Below are 16,422 nucleotides of genomic sequence, written 5' to 3'. Positions count from 1 at the left end.
CACTGAACTGGGGGAGGGGTCCTGGCCAAAAGGAATCCAGCCAGAAAGATTGCTGAAGCATGTGGTGAGAGAGATCTTTGCTTTGAATTCATTTAGCTTGTTAAAAAGTAAAATGCAACTAATATCTTACTTTTATGCCTCATTACTTGTAAATCACTTAAAATCCATCTTTCTGTAGTTAATAAACTTGTTTTGTTTTATCTTAAACCGGTGTGCTCAGATTGAAGTGTTTGGGAAACTCCATTTGAGATAAACAGGATTTGTACACATTTTCTATTAATGAAATGGTGGACTTTATATAAGCTTGTATTTTCCACGAGAGTACTAGGCAGTATAAGACGCACATTACTGGGGCAAAGTCTGGGACTGGGAATTTGCTGGTGTTGCTCTGCAGTGCAATTCAGGAGTGCCTGGCTATAGCATTCGTACAATATAACAGAGTAATTTACATGCTGGAGGCTGTGTGTAAACAGACCAGCAGTGGTTGCTCTTACAGCAAAGCAGTGTAACAGGCACCTCAGGTTGGAGACTTGAGGGGACACAGCTGTTCAACAGTCCAGACTGTACCCTGGGTAATGTCACAGCTTCATACCAGACTACCAAGCCCAGAACCATCGAGGCTTTCACCCCTCAATAAGTAGTTAAAATCCAGCTCCAGCTAGTAGCAAGTGAAATGAGTTAGTAATCTCAGTTCAGTTCCTAGGAAACAGATCTCAGTGTTCACAATACCAAAACCATCACACACACACAAATTGACCTGGAATCTCAGAATCCTAGGAATGAACGGGCAGAAGGATTAAACTAGATTTTACCCATTAAAAAAAGTATTCACTTCAGTTCGGGATTAAGACAGTGAGGCTATGTGGGGAAAAATGTGCTTTGCATCTGCAACTCTGCTTTGTGGACACAAGACATGAACACCCTACACTGCTACCTATCTGGCACTTTTTAAGCACACAAAATTAAGCAAAAAAACTTTGAAGACTACATAAATGTGCTCCAATATGCGTGTAGATGGCAGGAGCAAGTTAATGTGAAAAAAGAGCAGATCAGGGCCAGAGCTGGCAAGTAATGCAGAAAACATATGCATCATGCTTTATGTTAGAGTGGGCACATTATTATCGATCATTAAAGGTATGTCTACACAAAGGAAGTCGTGCCACTTTATCTATATACTTAAAGTGATACAGCCCCCTCCTAGGGTGGATGCAGTTATACCAGTACAGCTATTCCCAAACAGAAAAGTCTAAGGCTGCTATTCCCATTCACCAGTCTAAGGCAGCTTTCCACTGGTATATCAGCATCCACATTAGGAGTGGGATTGAATCAATACAACTATTTCCATCACAAAAATCACATTTCTAACCACAGTTAGTTATACCAGTATAAACTGAATATAGAGAAGGCTTTTGGAGGGAGGGGATATGTCTCAAGGGACATTGTGAGTATTTTCTCCATAGAGTTAATCTTTTCAAAATTTCCAGAGTGAATTACAGGCAAAATAGGCAAGAGTTTCCTTTCTTCCTTCTGGCAAGATGATTGTTCCACCGCCCCCTTGGGCTTCTGAAATCAACATCCCTCTTGCATACACTAGTACTATGAAGTGCAATAGCAGCAGCACTAGAAAAGGCATCAATTGTGGTAGCAAGGCCAGCAGAAAGTGCTCAAAGTTGGGGAATCTTTTCACAAATGAATGGATTTTTATTTTTAGTCAAAATACAGATAAAATTTCCTATGGCAGCAATTCTTAACCAGGGGTACAGGGCCGCAAGCAGGTTTCAGGGGGTCTGCCAAAATAAATCAGAGAGCAGGGCCGGCGTTAGACATGCTGGGGTCCAGGGCAGAAAGTCCGAGCACTGCCACCTGGGGCTGAAGCCCAAACCCCACCACCTGGGGCTGAAGTCGAAGCCGAAGCTCGAGCAACTGCGCTTTGCGGGTCCCCCTATGGCATGGGGCCTCAGGCAATAGCCCTGCTTGCTACCCTCCAACGCCGGCCCTGGCTTTAATATTCTGGGTATGCAGAAAAACAGCTGTTGTGGCACACGTGGGGTGCGGAATTTTTATAGCATGTTGGGGGGAGGAGGGGGGCCTCAGAAAGAAAAAGGTTGAGAACCCGTCTATGGGAATATCAAAATGCTAAAGTACCTGAAATATCAGACGGAAGTAAATAGTCTCCTTAACATATAGTGATTACATCATTTGTCAAAAACTGTTACTTCCCAAGGTACTTGCCTTCATACAGAGTATTGTTTTGCTATGACCTTCAAGAGTTCGGAGAAGCAGTCCATTTCGAGCATCCCGCACACTGATGGTACAGTCATAGGACCCCACTACCAACAACTTGCGTGCTCCTTCCTGAGCTGTGGCTAGACAGCTGACTGCTCTAGGGCCATGACATTCAAAGGTATCAATTTGCTTGTTGTTCTGCAAAATAAAGAAGTCAAAAGATTGAAAGGAATGTAGATCACTGAGTCCATCCTTCTTCAAGGATATGATTCCTCAGACTGAAGATATATCTGATATTACTCTTCTACATACCTAAAAAGACAAAAAGGTGCAACTACCACTACTGATGGAATACTGTTTAAGATTAAAATGTAATCTAAAAATCTAAAGCGAATTCTTCGTTCCCTCTGAGAACCCCTAAACAAGTATTCCTAATTTATCATAACTGAGTTTGTTTTGCATTACAAATTCATTTAGCCTCTTTCCAGTGAGCTGCGCTTACAATTTGACCAGTAGAAAGAAATAGTCTTTATTCTTCAGTGGTAGAAGAACAGAATTGCTAGATGAGGTATGTGAACTTAGATATTTCATTATTCATTAAGTACCACATGATTATGAAGTATGTTTCTTCACATTTAGTGTGAAAATAATTTGAGGTTCACTGGCATGATACTTCTGCTCTTGAGCTCTCAGAACAAGCCCTCTTTTTAGATCTCCTTAAAATATGAGCTTATTTTGCTAGGATAGTTTTGAGCAATGAGCCTGGAGTCAATCTAAGCCAGGGGTGGCCAACCTGACCCTCAGAAGGAGCCAGAATTTACCAATGTACCTTGCCAAAGAGCCACAGTAATACATCAACAGCTCCTCCCCCATCAGCTCCCCTCCCCACCCCCCGCTCCCAGCGCCTCCCACCCACCAGCAGCTCCGCCAATCAGCACCTCCCCTTCCCTCCCCGTACCTCCCAATCAGCTGTTTTGTGGCGTGCAGGAGGCTGGGGGGGGGGTAGGGGGAGGAGCAAGGGCACTGCAGGCTGAGGAGGGGGTGGGAAGGGGTGGAGTGGGGACAGGGCCCTTGGCAGAGCCAGGGGTTGAGCAGTGAGCACCCCCTGGCACATTGGAAAGTTGGCACCTGTAGCTCCAGCCCCGGAGTTGGTGCCTATACAAGGAGCCGCATACTAACTTCTGAAGAGTCGCATGTGGCTCCGGATCTAAGCAAATAATGAGATAAGTTTGTGTTTTTATTTAAAACATTCTGTGGCCTTAAGGTTAGTTTTCTGTTAAACAAGAGGCCTGTTTGGATACCTCTCTCCTAGGTTTGTATCTCGTACACTCTGCAGTGACCCCATTCATGTTTTAGTGAGGAGTCATAGCATACAGAGAAGCAAGTGCCATTAAGCCTTTATCAACCACAAAAGTTCAGTTCCAGGGAACCTTGCGGTAGGCAGGGGAATTCCTGTGAGCACACATGGGGTAGCTGGAAGGAGGTGAAGGGGAGAAAGTTCATCCAGGGACATATAAATCCGAAACAGAAAATGACTTAACTACTATCTTGATATGCAATAGTTATGAATATTCTTGCTATTCAAGAGACAAAATGGAATTGGAAATGGGAGTGGGAAGAAAAGAGAATGATACCTGCTAAAAAACTGTTTCAAAATGGGTTGACATTCCAGTTTTCAAATACACTGACCTTTATGGTGAAAGTGACCACATTGCCATTTGCCAGGCCTGCATACAGGATTCGCCATCTACTATGCAGACAGAGCACCCGGTCTTCCAATTTCAATTGCTCCATGCACTCCCTGGTCTGACAAGAAACAAATACTTACCGCTTTTGTCATTAGTGGAAAAATTGGGAGACTATTTTTAGATAACTGGGAAACATTGAAATGAGTCATTTGTCTTGCCTATGAATTGTGTTGCTTCTCTCCAGTAATGGAAAAGTTCTTCTGCCCATGTGAAGCTCTTGTTCCAAGAGCTCACTCCCACCCCAACTCAACTGGCATTAGCTTAGCACTTCCCCATGGGGGGAGTGACATGAATGATACCCAGCTGGTATTATCTTTCCATATAGATCAGTGACCCAAAACAATTTGTCCATAGGAAGCAGGCATCTACTCCATAATCCTTCAAGGTCAAGAACCACCCTGACTCTCAATTTCAGCAGGACAGACCTTCCTTTCATTGATCCCTGACAGAGGCCACATTAAGCAGCTCTCTTCCAACTTGCTCCTTTGCCTCTGGTATGAGAAGCTCAGCTTCATCCCCTCAGAACACCGTTGACTCCCATGAGAGCTGTATTGCCTATACTCCCAAGTGAAATGCACTTTTCATAGACTACTGAGAAAGTCAGAAAAAAATACAATAAGTTAACTGAGATGTGCACTTCCAAGTGGTTGTCTTCCACCTCAATTACCTCTGCTTACCTCATTTAACTTGCCATTACCCTCTATGCCTGAGCAAAGAGCCTACTGAATTCAAAAACCGGCCAGTAGAATTGGGCAGCACAGTGAAATTGTTCAGGAACCAGCCATTATAAAGTTATTGTAAAACAGATACAGGAACTTTGAAGAATACTGGGTCAGTCATAGAAACAATATATCAGAATTTATCCAAATGCATGATAAATACAATTTATCCCCTTTGACTAGCTCACCTGCACCTAGCCCACTAATTCATCTTTGGCCAGGACTATTAATATTCCAAACATTTAGAATGCCCTCCAGGGAATGTGCAACCTTTCCCTCAATTACATTAGCCAGAAGCCTACAAAAGGTTTGTCCTGGACCACCTGACATCTCACAATTTATTTGGGAAATAAACCTGACGTCAAATAGTATACAGCCCTTCCACAACGTAAGATACTGATCTAACAACTGAAAGCCTGTACAGTTAAGACTCACTGCATCAAAGAACTTGACTTTAAAAAGTAAAAGAATACCAAAAACTGTACCTGTTTTTAAACTCAAACATTTCTAAAGTAGTATCTATAAAATATGTAGCACACAAAATATGATAATGTGGTAATAAGTTTTTATTGGCACTTGTTTGGGATAATTTGAATAACTTACCAGTTACTTTGACCATACCAACTCATACTGTTCAAATCTTGTATCACAACACATACACTGTTTAAACACAGAACTGGGAGTCAGAAGATAACTGAGTTATATTTCTGTTTCTGCCGTTAACTTGATCTGTGACTTTGGGCAGGTCACTTTGTTTCATCATGTGTAGAATAGGGATATCATATAGCTCATGGGGACTTGAAAGATTTGGTTCATTTATATTTGAAAAGCCCCTTGAGATTCTCACACAAAGGTGCAAAGTTTAACTCATTAATATCATGTTTATGAGTACCTTGATATTGTAACAGTTGATTGTGTGGTCACTAGAGCCAGTGTAGAGGGCTGCATTCTTCCCACTTGTTTGAGTAACCAGGAGACAGTTCACTTTGGAAGTGTGTCCTTCAAAGACACCCACACATTTCCTGTTCTAAAAGTAGAACACAAAGTCTGTTAACATGTAGACTACAATATAGGTTAATTTTTCTCCCTCTACCTAATGTTTACACAAACCTACACATACTCTCAGATCCCAGTAAAGCAACAGAATTCTGTGACCCAAGGAACTCTTGATGCTAGCTGGCAGGGGGCACGGGGTGCATAAGGGTTACAGAGATTCCCTGGGTGTGGCAGTTCACCAAAGAATGTCATGTGAGATCCCTACTGAAAGCCTGCATCATACTGATCATCATAATCTTTGCAAAATGTATGTGCAGATAATATATAAGGAGATAACTTCCTATATACACACACACAAAGCCTGGAGGTAAAGGCAGATCACTCAGAGGTGGCATATCTTAAGACAGATTCCTCCAGAAAGGAGGTAGCAGATACTTATATCCCTGCCTGAGCATAGTTAATTGTGCGTCTTACACTGGAAGTATATTTGGATACTGAATCAAATGCTAATGAAGAGAGTGAAGGGACTTCAAGAGAAGAAATTAACAGGAAAAGGTAAACAGCAAGGGAGGGAAACCGGTTTCCCGGTAAAAAAACAAAAAAAACAAAAAGGACTGTTCCAATATATGTGTGTGTGCAGAAAGATGCCCTGGCATCCTTCATCTGGGAAGACGAGCTGCCAATGGGTTTGGTCTCATGAAAGGAGAGTCTCAGCCACCCTAGTTGAAAAATGCGGTGACAACAACTTTGGATAAACAGTACCTTATTTAACAAGATGCCCTCTTGTTAAATATGTTTAGGCTCTAGAATTAAGTGTTATGATTTTATTTTATATGTAAACCTTTGGGTCCACTAACCCTACTTGCTTCTTCTCAAATCTCTATTCTTTGTTAAATAAACTTAATTTTTTTATAGTGAAAACAAGAATTAAGTGTGAGGTGTTTAGTGGAACTGTGATCCAGATTGCAACTGGTAAACTGGGGTGTACTATTCCTTTGGGAGCAGAGGATCTGGTAATTATGTGAGGGTCCAGTGATTAACGGGCTGAGGACTGCAGGGCGACACCTAGGGGTTGGAGTAGATCTATTGCTAACCTGCAAAGGGATGGCAGAGTCTGCATCAGCTGAGAAGAGAATGCTTGTGCTGTCTGTGGCTGGAAGAGCTGGGGAGCTGACCTTGACAGGAAAACACAAGGTTTCCTCATGCTCAGGGCAGGTGGTAGCAAGATGCCTCACAACCCCCCCCATACATTTCCTGTTACAGTGGTGTTTATTTCAGCACAAGAAAGATGTAATGAGGGACACCAGATTTTTATCCAGATTTCATAATAAACAATACACTCTTGTAATTCTCTTGTAATTCTAGTCCCACAGAAATCCCAGCACACTTGCACAATCTATACTGTGTAAGTACTGTCAGGCTAAAAAGTCTAGAAAGGCAGCATAGTTCAAAGCAGTGATACTCAACCAGGGGTATGCATACCCCTGGGGGAACACAGAGGTCTTCCAGGGGGTACATCAACTCATCTAGATCAGTGTTTCTCAACCTAGAGGTCACAATCCCCAGGGGGGTTGTAGGATGGGTATAGGAGAGGTTGCAAGTACAGGGCCAGCATTAGGAGGTAGCAAACAGGGCAATTAGCCGGGGCCCCATGCCACAGGGGACCCCGTGAAACTAAGTTACATGCTTGAGCCCCGGGCAGCAGAGCTCAGGCTTCAGACTCCTGAAAGGGGTATAGTAGTTGGGAAAGGTTGAGAACCACTGGTCCAGAGCACCAGGAATCAGGAAACCAAAGGTCTAGTTCAGTGGTCAACAACCGATCGATCGCGATCTCCGGCTTTGCAGTGGGGCTGCCGTTAAGACAGGCTCCCCACCTGCCCCAGCCCGCTCCCAGAAGCGGCCAGCGCGGCCCGGGAAGGGGCAGAGGTCTCCCACAACACACTGCTCCTGCCTGTAAGCACCGCCCCTGCAGCTCCCATTGGCCGTGAATGGGGAGCTGTGGCCAATGGGAGTTGCGAGGGCAGTGCTTGCAGAGAGGGGCAGCATGCAGAGCCACATGCCGCCGCCCCCCTCATTCCCCTCCCAGGGGCCACAGGGGCACGTTGGCCCTTTCCAGGAGTGGCATGGGGCCAAGGTAGGCAGGGAGTCTGCCTTAGTGGCAGCCGCGCTGCACCACAGGCCAGGAGCCGTTGGAGCTAAGTGCTGCCCGGCGGGAGGCCACACCACAACCCCCAGCCCTTAGCCCTCTCCTGGAGCCAGCACCCGAACCCCCTCCTGCACCCCCAAACCCCAGCCCTGACCCCCCTCCCAGAGCTAGCACCCTGTACCGCCTCCTGCACCCCAACACTCTGCCCCAGTCCAGAGCCCCCTCCTGCACCCAAACTCCCTCCCAGAGCTTGCACCCCTCACCCTTTCCTGCACCCCAACCCCCTGCCCCAGGCTCAGCCCAGAGCCCGCACCCCCTCCCAAACCCAACCCCCCTAACTCCAGCCCGGTGAAAGTGCGTGAGGGTGGGGGAGAGCGAGTGACAGAAGGGGGGGGGGGGGAAAGAGATGGAATGAGTGGGGCGGGGCTTGGGAAAGGGACAGGGCCTCGGGGAAGGGGTGGGGTAGATCCTAGGTTGCCCTTAAATTCAAAAAGTGATCTTGGGCATAAAAAGGTTGGAGACCACTGGTCTAGTCCCATTCTTGTAAAGCACTTTGGAGATCTATGGATGAAAACAAACTATTATCAAGTATTATTAATTCACTGGATTAAAGAACAAGATCTGAAGATCCTTGGTGGTGTGATTTTACTTTAAAATGTTATGCCTTTTTATGTGTCTGAATGCACTACCTATATAGTTTTGCATCTTTGGCAGTTTTCTTGAACTCTGATTACTTATCATTCATAAGAATTGTGTAATAGCAACAGGACTATATTAAGCTATGGTCAGTCAGTATTTCAGTAGATCTCCCCACTAAAAATATATCCTATAAGAAATGTAAAGAAGGCTTTTTGTTTAAGGTTTGTTGGTTTTGTGGTGGTCACGGTCACAAACTCAGGCCTCTGCGAAAGGATTAGAGACCAATTCTCATTTGGATAATATACCTTCTCCAATCCCAATGGGCAATAGGGAATGACTGAACTTCCTCTAGTCTAGAATGGTACTTGCTAGCTAACTGACATCCTTAAAAAGGCAGTGGAAACCAAGCTTCTCTTTAAAGAGAAAAATATATCAAATTTCTCTTCAATAACATTTTCTACATAAAATCTTTCACCAAGCCTTAATTCTCATGCTGAAAGCAAGCATACAAAAGCCCTAATGGGGTTAGTTTGGACTATTAGAGTTCCCAAACTTTGTGTATAGCAGGGGTCGGCAACCTTTCAGAAGTGGTGTGCCGAGTCTTCATTTATTCACTCTAATTTAAGGTTTCACGTACATTTTAACATTTTTAGAAAGGTCTCTTTCTCTAAGTCTATAATATATAACTAAACTATTGTATGTAAAGTAAATAAGGTTTTTAGAATGTTTAAGAAACTTAATTTCAAATTAAATTAAAATGCAGAGCTCCCCGGATCGGTGGCCAGGACCCAAGCAGTGAGAGTGCCACTGAAAATCAGCTTGCGTGCCGCCTTCGGCACGCGCGCCACAGGTTGCCTATCCCTGGTGTATAGAGTTAAAAAACAAACAAACAAAAAAACCCCACAAGCTATAAATGATTCCTTAAGAAGATTTTTTCTAAACACAAAAAGGGACTAAAGACTGCAAAATATTTATTACTAGTACATTGTCTCCATGATGACCCTACTTACAACCAGATTGTAGGCACGGACACTTTTGTCTGCTGAGCAGGTGTAAAGCACACTCCCAAATATCTGAATAGCATTCACTGCAGCTTGGTGTCCCTCAAAGCTCCCCTCCGTAGGTTCTTCATCCTCACCTGGCTCTGAAGACACTTCTGCAGAATGGAGAGTTATTAAAGCTTGCGTTTTAACAATCTGAATGTTTTATTCACACAAACTTTGCATAAGTAATAAGACTGTCCGTACTATTGACTATCATCACCTTTAGCAAAAATGTCCACAAGTAAAATAAAATCAAAAAATATGTAACAGACCTCTAGCCCTTTAAGAGCAGGGGTGGTCAGCATGCCTGTTATGGGGCCTCAGTCCCTTTAAAGTCAGGGACTAAGAGTTGTAGTTCTCAGGTGGAGCACATGAACGACCAAGGGGTCATGTGACTGCCTAATGAGCTATAAAAGCAGACAGCCTTCTCTCAGTACGAGGTGATGCCCAGAAGGTGCAAGATGTGCTGAGAAATGTCTCCAAAATAGCCCAGAGAAGAGGTCTGGAAATGAAGCTGGAAACAGGGCTTGACCTGGAAAGGCCAGCAGCAGAGAAATCCAGGGCATAGAACAGCTTGCTGGGGAAGCTCATCAGAAGAGAGACAGGAAATAGTTCCCTGTGGGAACAGGAAAAGGAGCTGGGTAGGGAATGGCAAAGGGCTGTTTAAAGAGATTGGGGGAAAGGCCTACACAGACATCTCCAGAAAGACCCTGGAAAGTAGTGGAGCAGAGCAGTCTTGGGCTTAGAGCTGGCCATTCTCCACAATTTAAGGACAGTGGCTGTAGCTCAGGTGAGTGAGCAACATGTGCACTGAAAGGACTAATGGACCCTAAGAAGAAGCTGCAAAGACTACTGAACTCAGGGGAGGGGCAAAATCTGGTATTTACCCCAGCAATCAGGGACATGAACTGGTGAACTCTTATGACCACCGAGGCAGCTGTTTGAACCCTGGGAGGAAGGAGGGCCTTGTATGTATTTTAGCATTTGGACTAGTTTATTCCCAGAAGAGGGACTTTCTACATAGCCAAACAGTTACATTACCCAAGTTACTAAAATTCACCTCACCACCCAAGAGGGGCTGTGGATCAGAAGGGAAACAGGCACAGTGCACCTGATGAGGAATAGGGTAAGTGACCCATGCTGACGATTGTTATGCAGTGTCTTCCACTCTTATTTTGAGCTTAAGTTCTGAAGATCAAAAAGAACAGCAATATTTTGAAAGCACATTTGGACTGTACTTTAACTCAAATTTCCAGAAGATACCCTAAACCCATTTAAAGTAGCAAAGCACACCAATAATATACCTGAGGAGTTCTTTGAACATCTCATTGGTGATCTAGAAGGGAGAGTCTCAGCCATACTGTAAAATAAATAAAAAAAAAATAAAAAAAAGAGTAGAGGGATTTGACTTTGCTTGTTGGTATTCAGGAAAGCTAGTGAAATGTACTTCAGTAAAGAACTTCAGTGATACTCCAAAATAGGATATTTTATCAGTAGTATTGTAGGGAAAGTATAGGAGTCCTCTGTGGGCTATGAAAGCACTCACTCCTAACAGCCCTATGCAATTTTCCTTTAAAAACAAACAAACAAAGAAGTGAGGTTTTAACTCACGAAAGCTTATGCCCAAATAAATCTGTTAGTCTTTAAGGTGCCACCAGACTCCTTGTTATTTTTGAAACAAAAAAACAGCACTTCTCTCTGAAGGGGGCCTTACTTTAGTTACTGCAGAAGTTAGTATGGAACAGTGCAGGAGTACTGTGGAGAAGAGTTTCAGACGGTTTAACTAGCAGCATGTATAGGCATAAATATTCATCTTTTCTCATTTCAGTGCTGGAAGCCTTGAGGAATGAGATTTGCTCCCACTTCCCCATGTTTTAAGCTTTTCACACAAGGAAAAAAGGGCCATTGAATGAAAATTTTGGAAGACCTTTTTTACGTGAGAAATCTGTCCTGATCTACTATAATCCCACTTTCCACCTTACCTGCTATTGATGCCATCCCTATAATTTGTGCCAATCTCACTGGTGGAGCTCACTTCATCATAACCAGAGCGAGATGCCTCCATTAAAGTTTGCTCCGAGGATTTCATGGTGTCCCTCTTAGATGGGCTGTCTGGTTTCTCATCTCCTGACTCTGATGAGTTGATGGCCACCACCTCAAACTGGGGGTTTGCAGTTTCTACTAATTCCAGAGAGGCATCACTCTCATTATCATCTTTGTTCCTGTCTACTTCATGAGTGCCCCCATCCTCCTGTCTTAGAAGGGTGGATGTAGTAACCTTTCCCCCAGTGGGCACCTTCCCGCTCTTGACTTTCCGAATAGGTTTAGAGTCAATAACATCCTGTTCTGTGTCACTGTTCTCAGGCACATGGGCTGCTCGCAATGTTTTCTTTTTCCTTAGCTTTTTCCTTCTCTTTTTTCCTTTGTTCTCTGCAGAGACCAGAGTGGATTCTGCCGGATGCTCAGGCTGTTCTGCTGGTAGTTTGGGATCTTTGTCCAAAGGTGTTTCTAAAGAGAGAGACTGATTTGCAAGGGAGCTGCTACGCTGTTCTGGTAAAGTGATTTCAGTCACGGTTTCAATCGCTCCTTTTTGTTTGTTGAGAATAGATGGTGATTGTGAAGGGGAAGGGTTCCCAGATACTATGGTCCGCCCCTTATCTGTAGCAGACTTGTGAACATCTTGATTAGTCTGTTGGAAACAAGTAGTCAGCTCTGACAAGGACATGATTGCGGAGATAACTGGATACACAGAAGTTTTCTGGCTGATATCTACTGAAGAAAAGAGATGAACAATGTGTTCACTCTGCAGTAATTAATATTTATGCATAAGAACCCCTTGGTTTATTAATAATGAGCTGGAAGAATTATTACAATCTATTTGAAAATTTACATCCATAACATAGCTGTATGTTTAAAAGTAGAATGTTTTCTTAATACCGAAAGAAGTACGCATACATCTTGCGTTCGTTATGCAAGCCTTGTCTGTTTCTTAATAGCTGATTGGCCTTAATTTGAAATGACACTTTTTAAAAAAGTGTCATTAGCATGTCAAGTGGAATTCACCTTAAGAACAAACTTACCCGGAAGCAAAGTGCACTTGCAACAGCAAGTGGGCTCTAATATTTTTAGATACCTGGTGGGGTAGGGATGCATAAAACTGTACCTTACTCATACTCCCTTAAAGTATCGTTTGTCTGGTAAAATCAAAAATGGTACAGTGTCTATACCTAGGCTAGTAGCCCTTGCTGCTGGAAGACCACCAAACTGAAGTCTGTCCTCTCAAACATCGCTCACCCTTACCAACAGGAATATTAATTGTGGTACTCCACACAATGTCCTGGAGAAATTCTCTCTAAAAAGGGGGCCCTAACCCTTTTATGCGACATGCAGCACATAAATTTAAATTCTGAAGGGCTGTACACTGAGGATATGGCAATATATACGTTATGGGATCGTTCTATCACCAAAAAGGGACTGTAGTCACAGGATTTGCTGTTTGGGCTCCCCCCATTCAGGCTGAACCTGTGCAGTACATATGTAAAAATGTTAAAGCTAATGTTAAAAAAATATATAACCCATAGGTTGGGAAAAGAGTGCCTGTACATCTGGGTATGGTGCTTAGATTATCCACGAATAAAAAGTTAGTTTTTTAAAAGTCATATGATACATAGAGTATATAATCAGCAACAACCCAAATTTAGGTGAATAGATTTAACAATACAGTTTAGATATTAGAATCCGAATACTCGGGTACATCACTCAAGAAAGGTTGTACAGAGATTTGGTTGTGGAAAGCAAAATATATCAATGAGTGTAGACCGTCCCTCAGTAACTGAGAATTAGGTTGGTTGTCCATTTAGAAAATACAATCCATGAGGAAAGTATTTGTTACTTTCCTGACTGCGCTTCTCATTGAGTACACACTCATTCAGCCAGGTATGCTGAATTGGCTTCTGTGGCAGAGGCATTATCTCTGTGTAATAAAGGACAAGTACTGGCTGGTGTAATATGTTCAGACTCTCAAGGGATCAGATGCCTTGACAACATACCTCCCTTGGTGGAATATGAATTAATTTTGTAGTACGCAAAGCACAAGTCTGTATGCTATCAAGCCCTTTTGTCCTATGTATATACGGAAATTAGTAGATAAATTGGATAACTCAGTGATAGATGTGGTTAAGATAAAAGCTCATTCCAGATATGGGGAATTGAGCAAGAAAAATAAGAGTGGATGAAGCTGCTGCTAGTGAGGCTCCAGTAGGGGTCCTGTCCCCTGATTATGCAGTCCTTGCTATAACCACCTGAGCACAAGCAGAAAACACTGAATATATCACCTGGTTCAGATGAAACAGAGGCCACTATGGATAGAAACTTTGGGTGTGGTTGGAAAGTTACCTTGTCTTTGGAGAACTGCATTTAAGGTGGCCCTGCCATCAGAGCCTGCAACTCTCTCACCCTCCTTGCAGGCATAATGGCAACCAGGAACTCAGTTTTCTGAAACAAGAGGCCCAGTGGACAGGATGCTAGGGTCCCGAATGGAGGGCCCATTAGAGCCACCAAAACAGTGTTTAAGTCCCACAAGGGGACTGGTTCTTGCACCGGAAGGAATAAACAGAGAAGCCCTTTCTAGGTATCTCATGACCATAGCGTTGGCGAAGAGCAATTTCCCCTGAATAGGGAGATGAAACTCTGATACTGTGGCCAGATACACTCCGTCAACTGAGTGTAAGCCCAAATTTCTGGAGGCGTAGCAGGTACTCCAAGATGTCCTGAATAGAAGTCCACGTTGGTTGGAGTCCTCAGGATAAGGACCACACCAAAAACCGCTTTCACTTAGCTAAGTAGGCTATCCTGTGAGAGGATTTGCTACTGATGAATAGGACTTCTTGGTCAGCTGCTGGACACCGCTCTTCTTCATTCAACCAAGCAGCAGCCATGCTGCGAGATGCAGGGAGTTGAGCATTGGAGGGCAAGTGCAGTCGTGGTTCTGAGTGAGCAGGTTGCGATGAGGAGGAAGTGGTATGAGAGGCTGAATCGATAGCGCGAGAAGGTGGGAGAAACAACATTGTCTCAGACATGCCAGGGCTATGAGGATAAGCTTGGCCTCATCAGCCTTGGGCTTCAGGATAACCTGGGGAATGGACTAGGATTGGGGGAAAGATGTACAGAAGAGTCGACTGCCAGCTGCACTATAAGGTGTCAGAGAGGGAGCCCCCTGAGCAGATCACACAACATTTCCTGTTTTCGCTTGTGGCAAACTTTTCAATTGTGGGAATGTCCTACACGGCGAAGATGACCTGGAAGACACTCATCTTCAGGTGCCACTCATGACTCAGTGAAAAGTACTGGGTCCATGAGATGATTCTGCACTCCACGGAAGTGGACATCTATCAGAGTAATGTCCTCCTTGATGTAAAATTGCCACAGATTGATTGTCTCTAGGCAGAGCAACCTGAAACATGCTCCCCCTGCTAGTTTACGTAATACATCATGTTGGTATTGTCGGTGAGTATGGGGCCTCAAGACCTGGAGTGATCTCAATTGGTCTTATGTGACCTTTTCCTTGGTGCAGTTGACGAGGAATGGCTCCTCAACCTCTTTGGAGGTGTGCCTGTTCCCAAAAGGGAAGTGGCTGCACTCAGAGCAAGAGGGTGATCGTTGGCTGGATGAGGACATTGGTACCAGATCAGGCCACATGGCCTGTTTGAGCAGATGCTTCTTGAGGTGAAGGTCCTGGGCCACCTCAGTCCTTTTCTTGAATGATCTACAGATTGAACTATGCTCTCTGAGGTGGGCCTCACCAAGACAAAGCAGGCACCGTATGTGGGGACTTTGCTCAGGGTCGTTCCCCCACCCAAAAGACAGTGTTTGAACCCCAGTGAGGGCATCACCAGGGGAAAAGCTACTAAAACGAACATGAACACTAAACTACTAACACTAATACAAACTATATACAATAAAAAAAATCAGGCTAAGACTGAACTACACAGAGCTCCAACTCCACCCACAGGCGGTGAGAAGGCACTGAGGAGGGTTGGGGAAGTGCTGCCTCATATCAACAGGGGAGGGGCCAGAGCCATGGGTGCTGCCCCTCTACGGGTACTGCTAGGCAAAATATCTGACTCAGGTGTGTGCATGCCCAGCGCACTGAAGTGTTTCTTCAGGTAGATGCAGACATGTATTTCAATGTCACTGGATATCACATACAATTCTGCAATTGTTTATTTATTTTTATTTTATTTATATTTTATCTAAGTGGCCTGACAACAAGTGAAAACATGGTGACTGTGAATCCCTATTTAAGGAATATATATAGGCTAGGCATGAGGGGCATTATACATTTTGTGTTTGATTAAATTTTACAAGAAATGGGCATATCAATATGTACCCTTTTGGAAATCAAGGAGGGTAGGAATAAGGGTGGCACAAATACCACATATAGAGAAGGAAACGCCAGAATGCTCCAGGGTGGAGGCAGACCCCAGGAAATTAAGCAGTATTAAGGCCCCTCAAAGAAGTGTTGTACAATGATGTTCAGTTTATTTATGTGCCAATGATACTGCACGTACTGCAGTTATCTAATGGACTGTGCCCACCGGAGTTTGATGGCATATGGTTAAGAACTGTTGAAAGGACTTTCTGGTTAAAAGTGTATTAAAATGCATAAGCCTGCCAAGGTGGGGCAGCAATGAAACACGAAGCAGCTCCGGAGAAAAGGCCTGGGATATAAGCTGTCTGGGACTGGTATGTCACTCTGAAACCAAACTGAGAGAGATGTTTTGGGAACACGACCAAGCATTTAAAAAGAAGCTTGCAGCAAATGTACCTCATTCAGTGGATGCACAATACCAAGGACTCATTAGAGAAACTTTCTTCATGGTATATAATATACACATAATTGCTTT

The 16,422-nt window shown here is 43.8% G+C and overlaps 1 protein-coding gene across 14 annotated transcripts in view; it reads right to left on the bottom strand.

The window, feature by feature from the left end:
* The window catches only part of ZNF106 (zinc finger protein 106), a 79,209-nt gene that overhangs the window by 18,468 nt on the left and 44,319 nt on the right, over nt 1-16,422 (bottom strand). For 10 of the 14 annotated variants that reach the window (XM_005284616.5, XM_008169902.4, XM_065595327.1 and 7 more), the window contains 6 exons: nt 11,500-12,289; nt 10,822-10,877; nt 9,485-9,630; nt 5,586-5,720; nt 3,916-4,032; nt 2,233-2,424 (listed from right to left, as the gene is read on the bottom strand). In XM_005284616.5, the coding sequence (XP_005284673.1) occupies nt 2,233-2,424; nt 3,916-4,032; nt 5,586-5,720; nt 9,485-9,630; nt 10,822-10,877; nt 11,500-12,289 (1,436 nt within the window). Of the gene's footprint in view, nt 1-2,232; nt 2,425-3,915; nt 4,033-5,585; nt 5,721-9,484; nt 9,631-10,559; nt 10,706-10,821; nt 10,878-11,499; nt 12,290-16,422 lie in introns of those variants that run through there. The other 4 variants (XM_005284615.5, XM_065595336.1, XM_065595334.1 and 1 more) reach the window with 2 other exon arrangements.

The sequence above is a fragment of the Chrysemys picta genome, chromosome 4, assembly GCF_011386835.1.
Source record: "Chrysemys picta bellii isolate R12L10 chromosome 4, ASM1138683v2, whole genome shotgun sequence".
NCBI classification, from domain to species: Eukaryota; Metazoa; Chordata; order Testudines; family Emydidae; genus Chrysemys; species Chrysemys picta.
The sequence above is the reverse complement of the archived record's forward strand: the minus strand, read 5'-3'. Positions and strand labels throughout refer to the sequence as shown.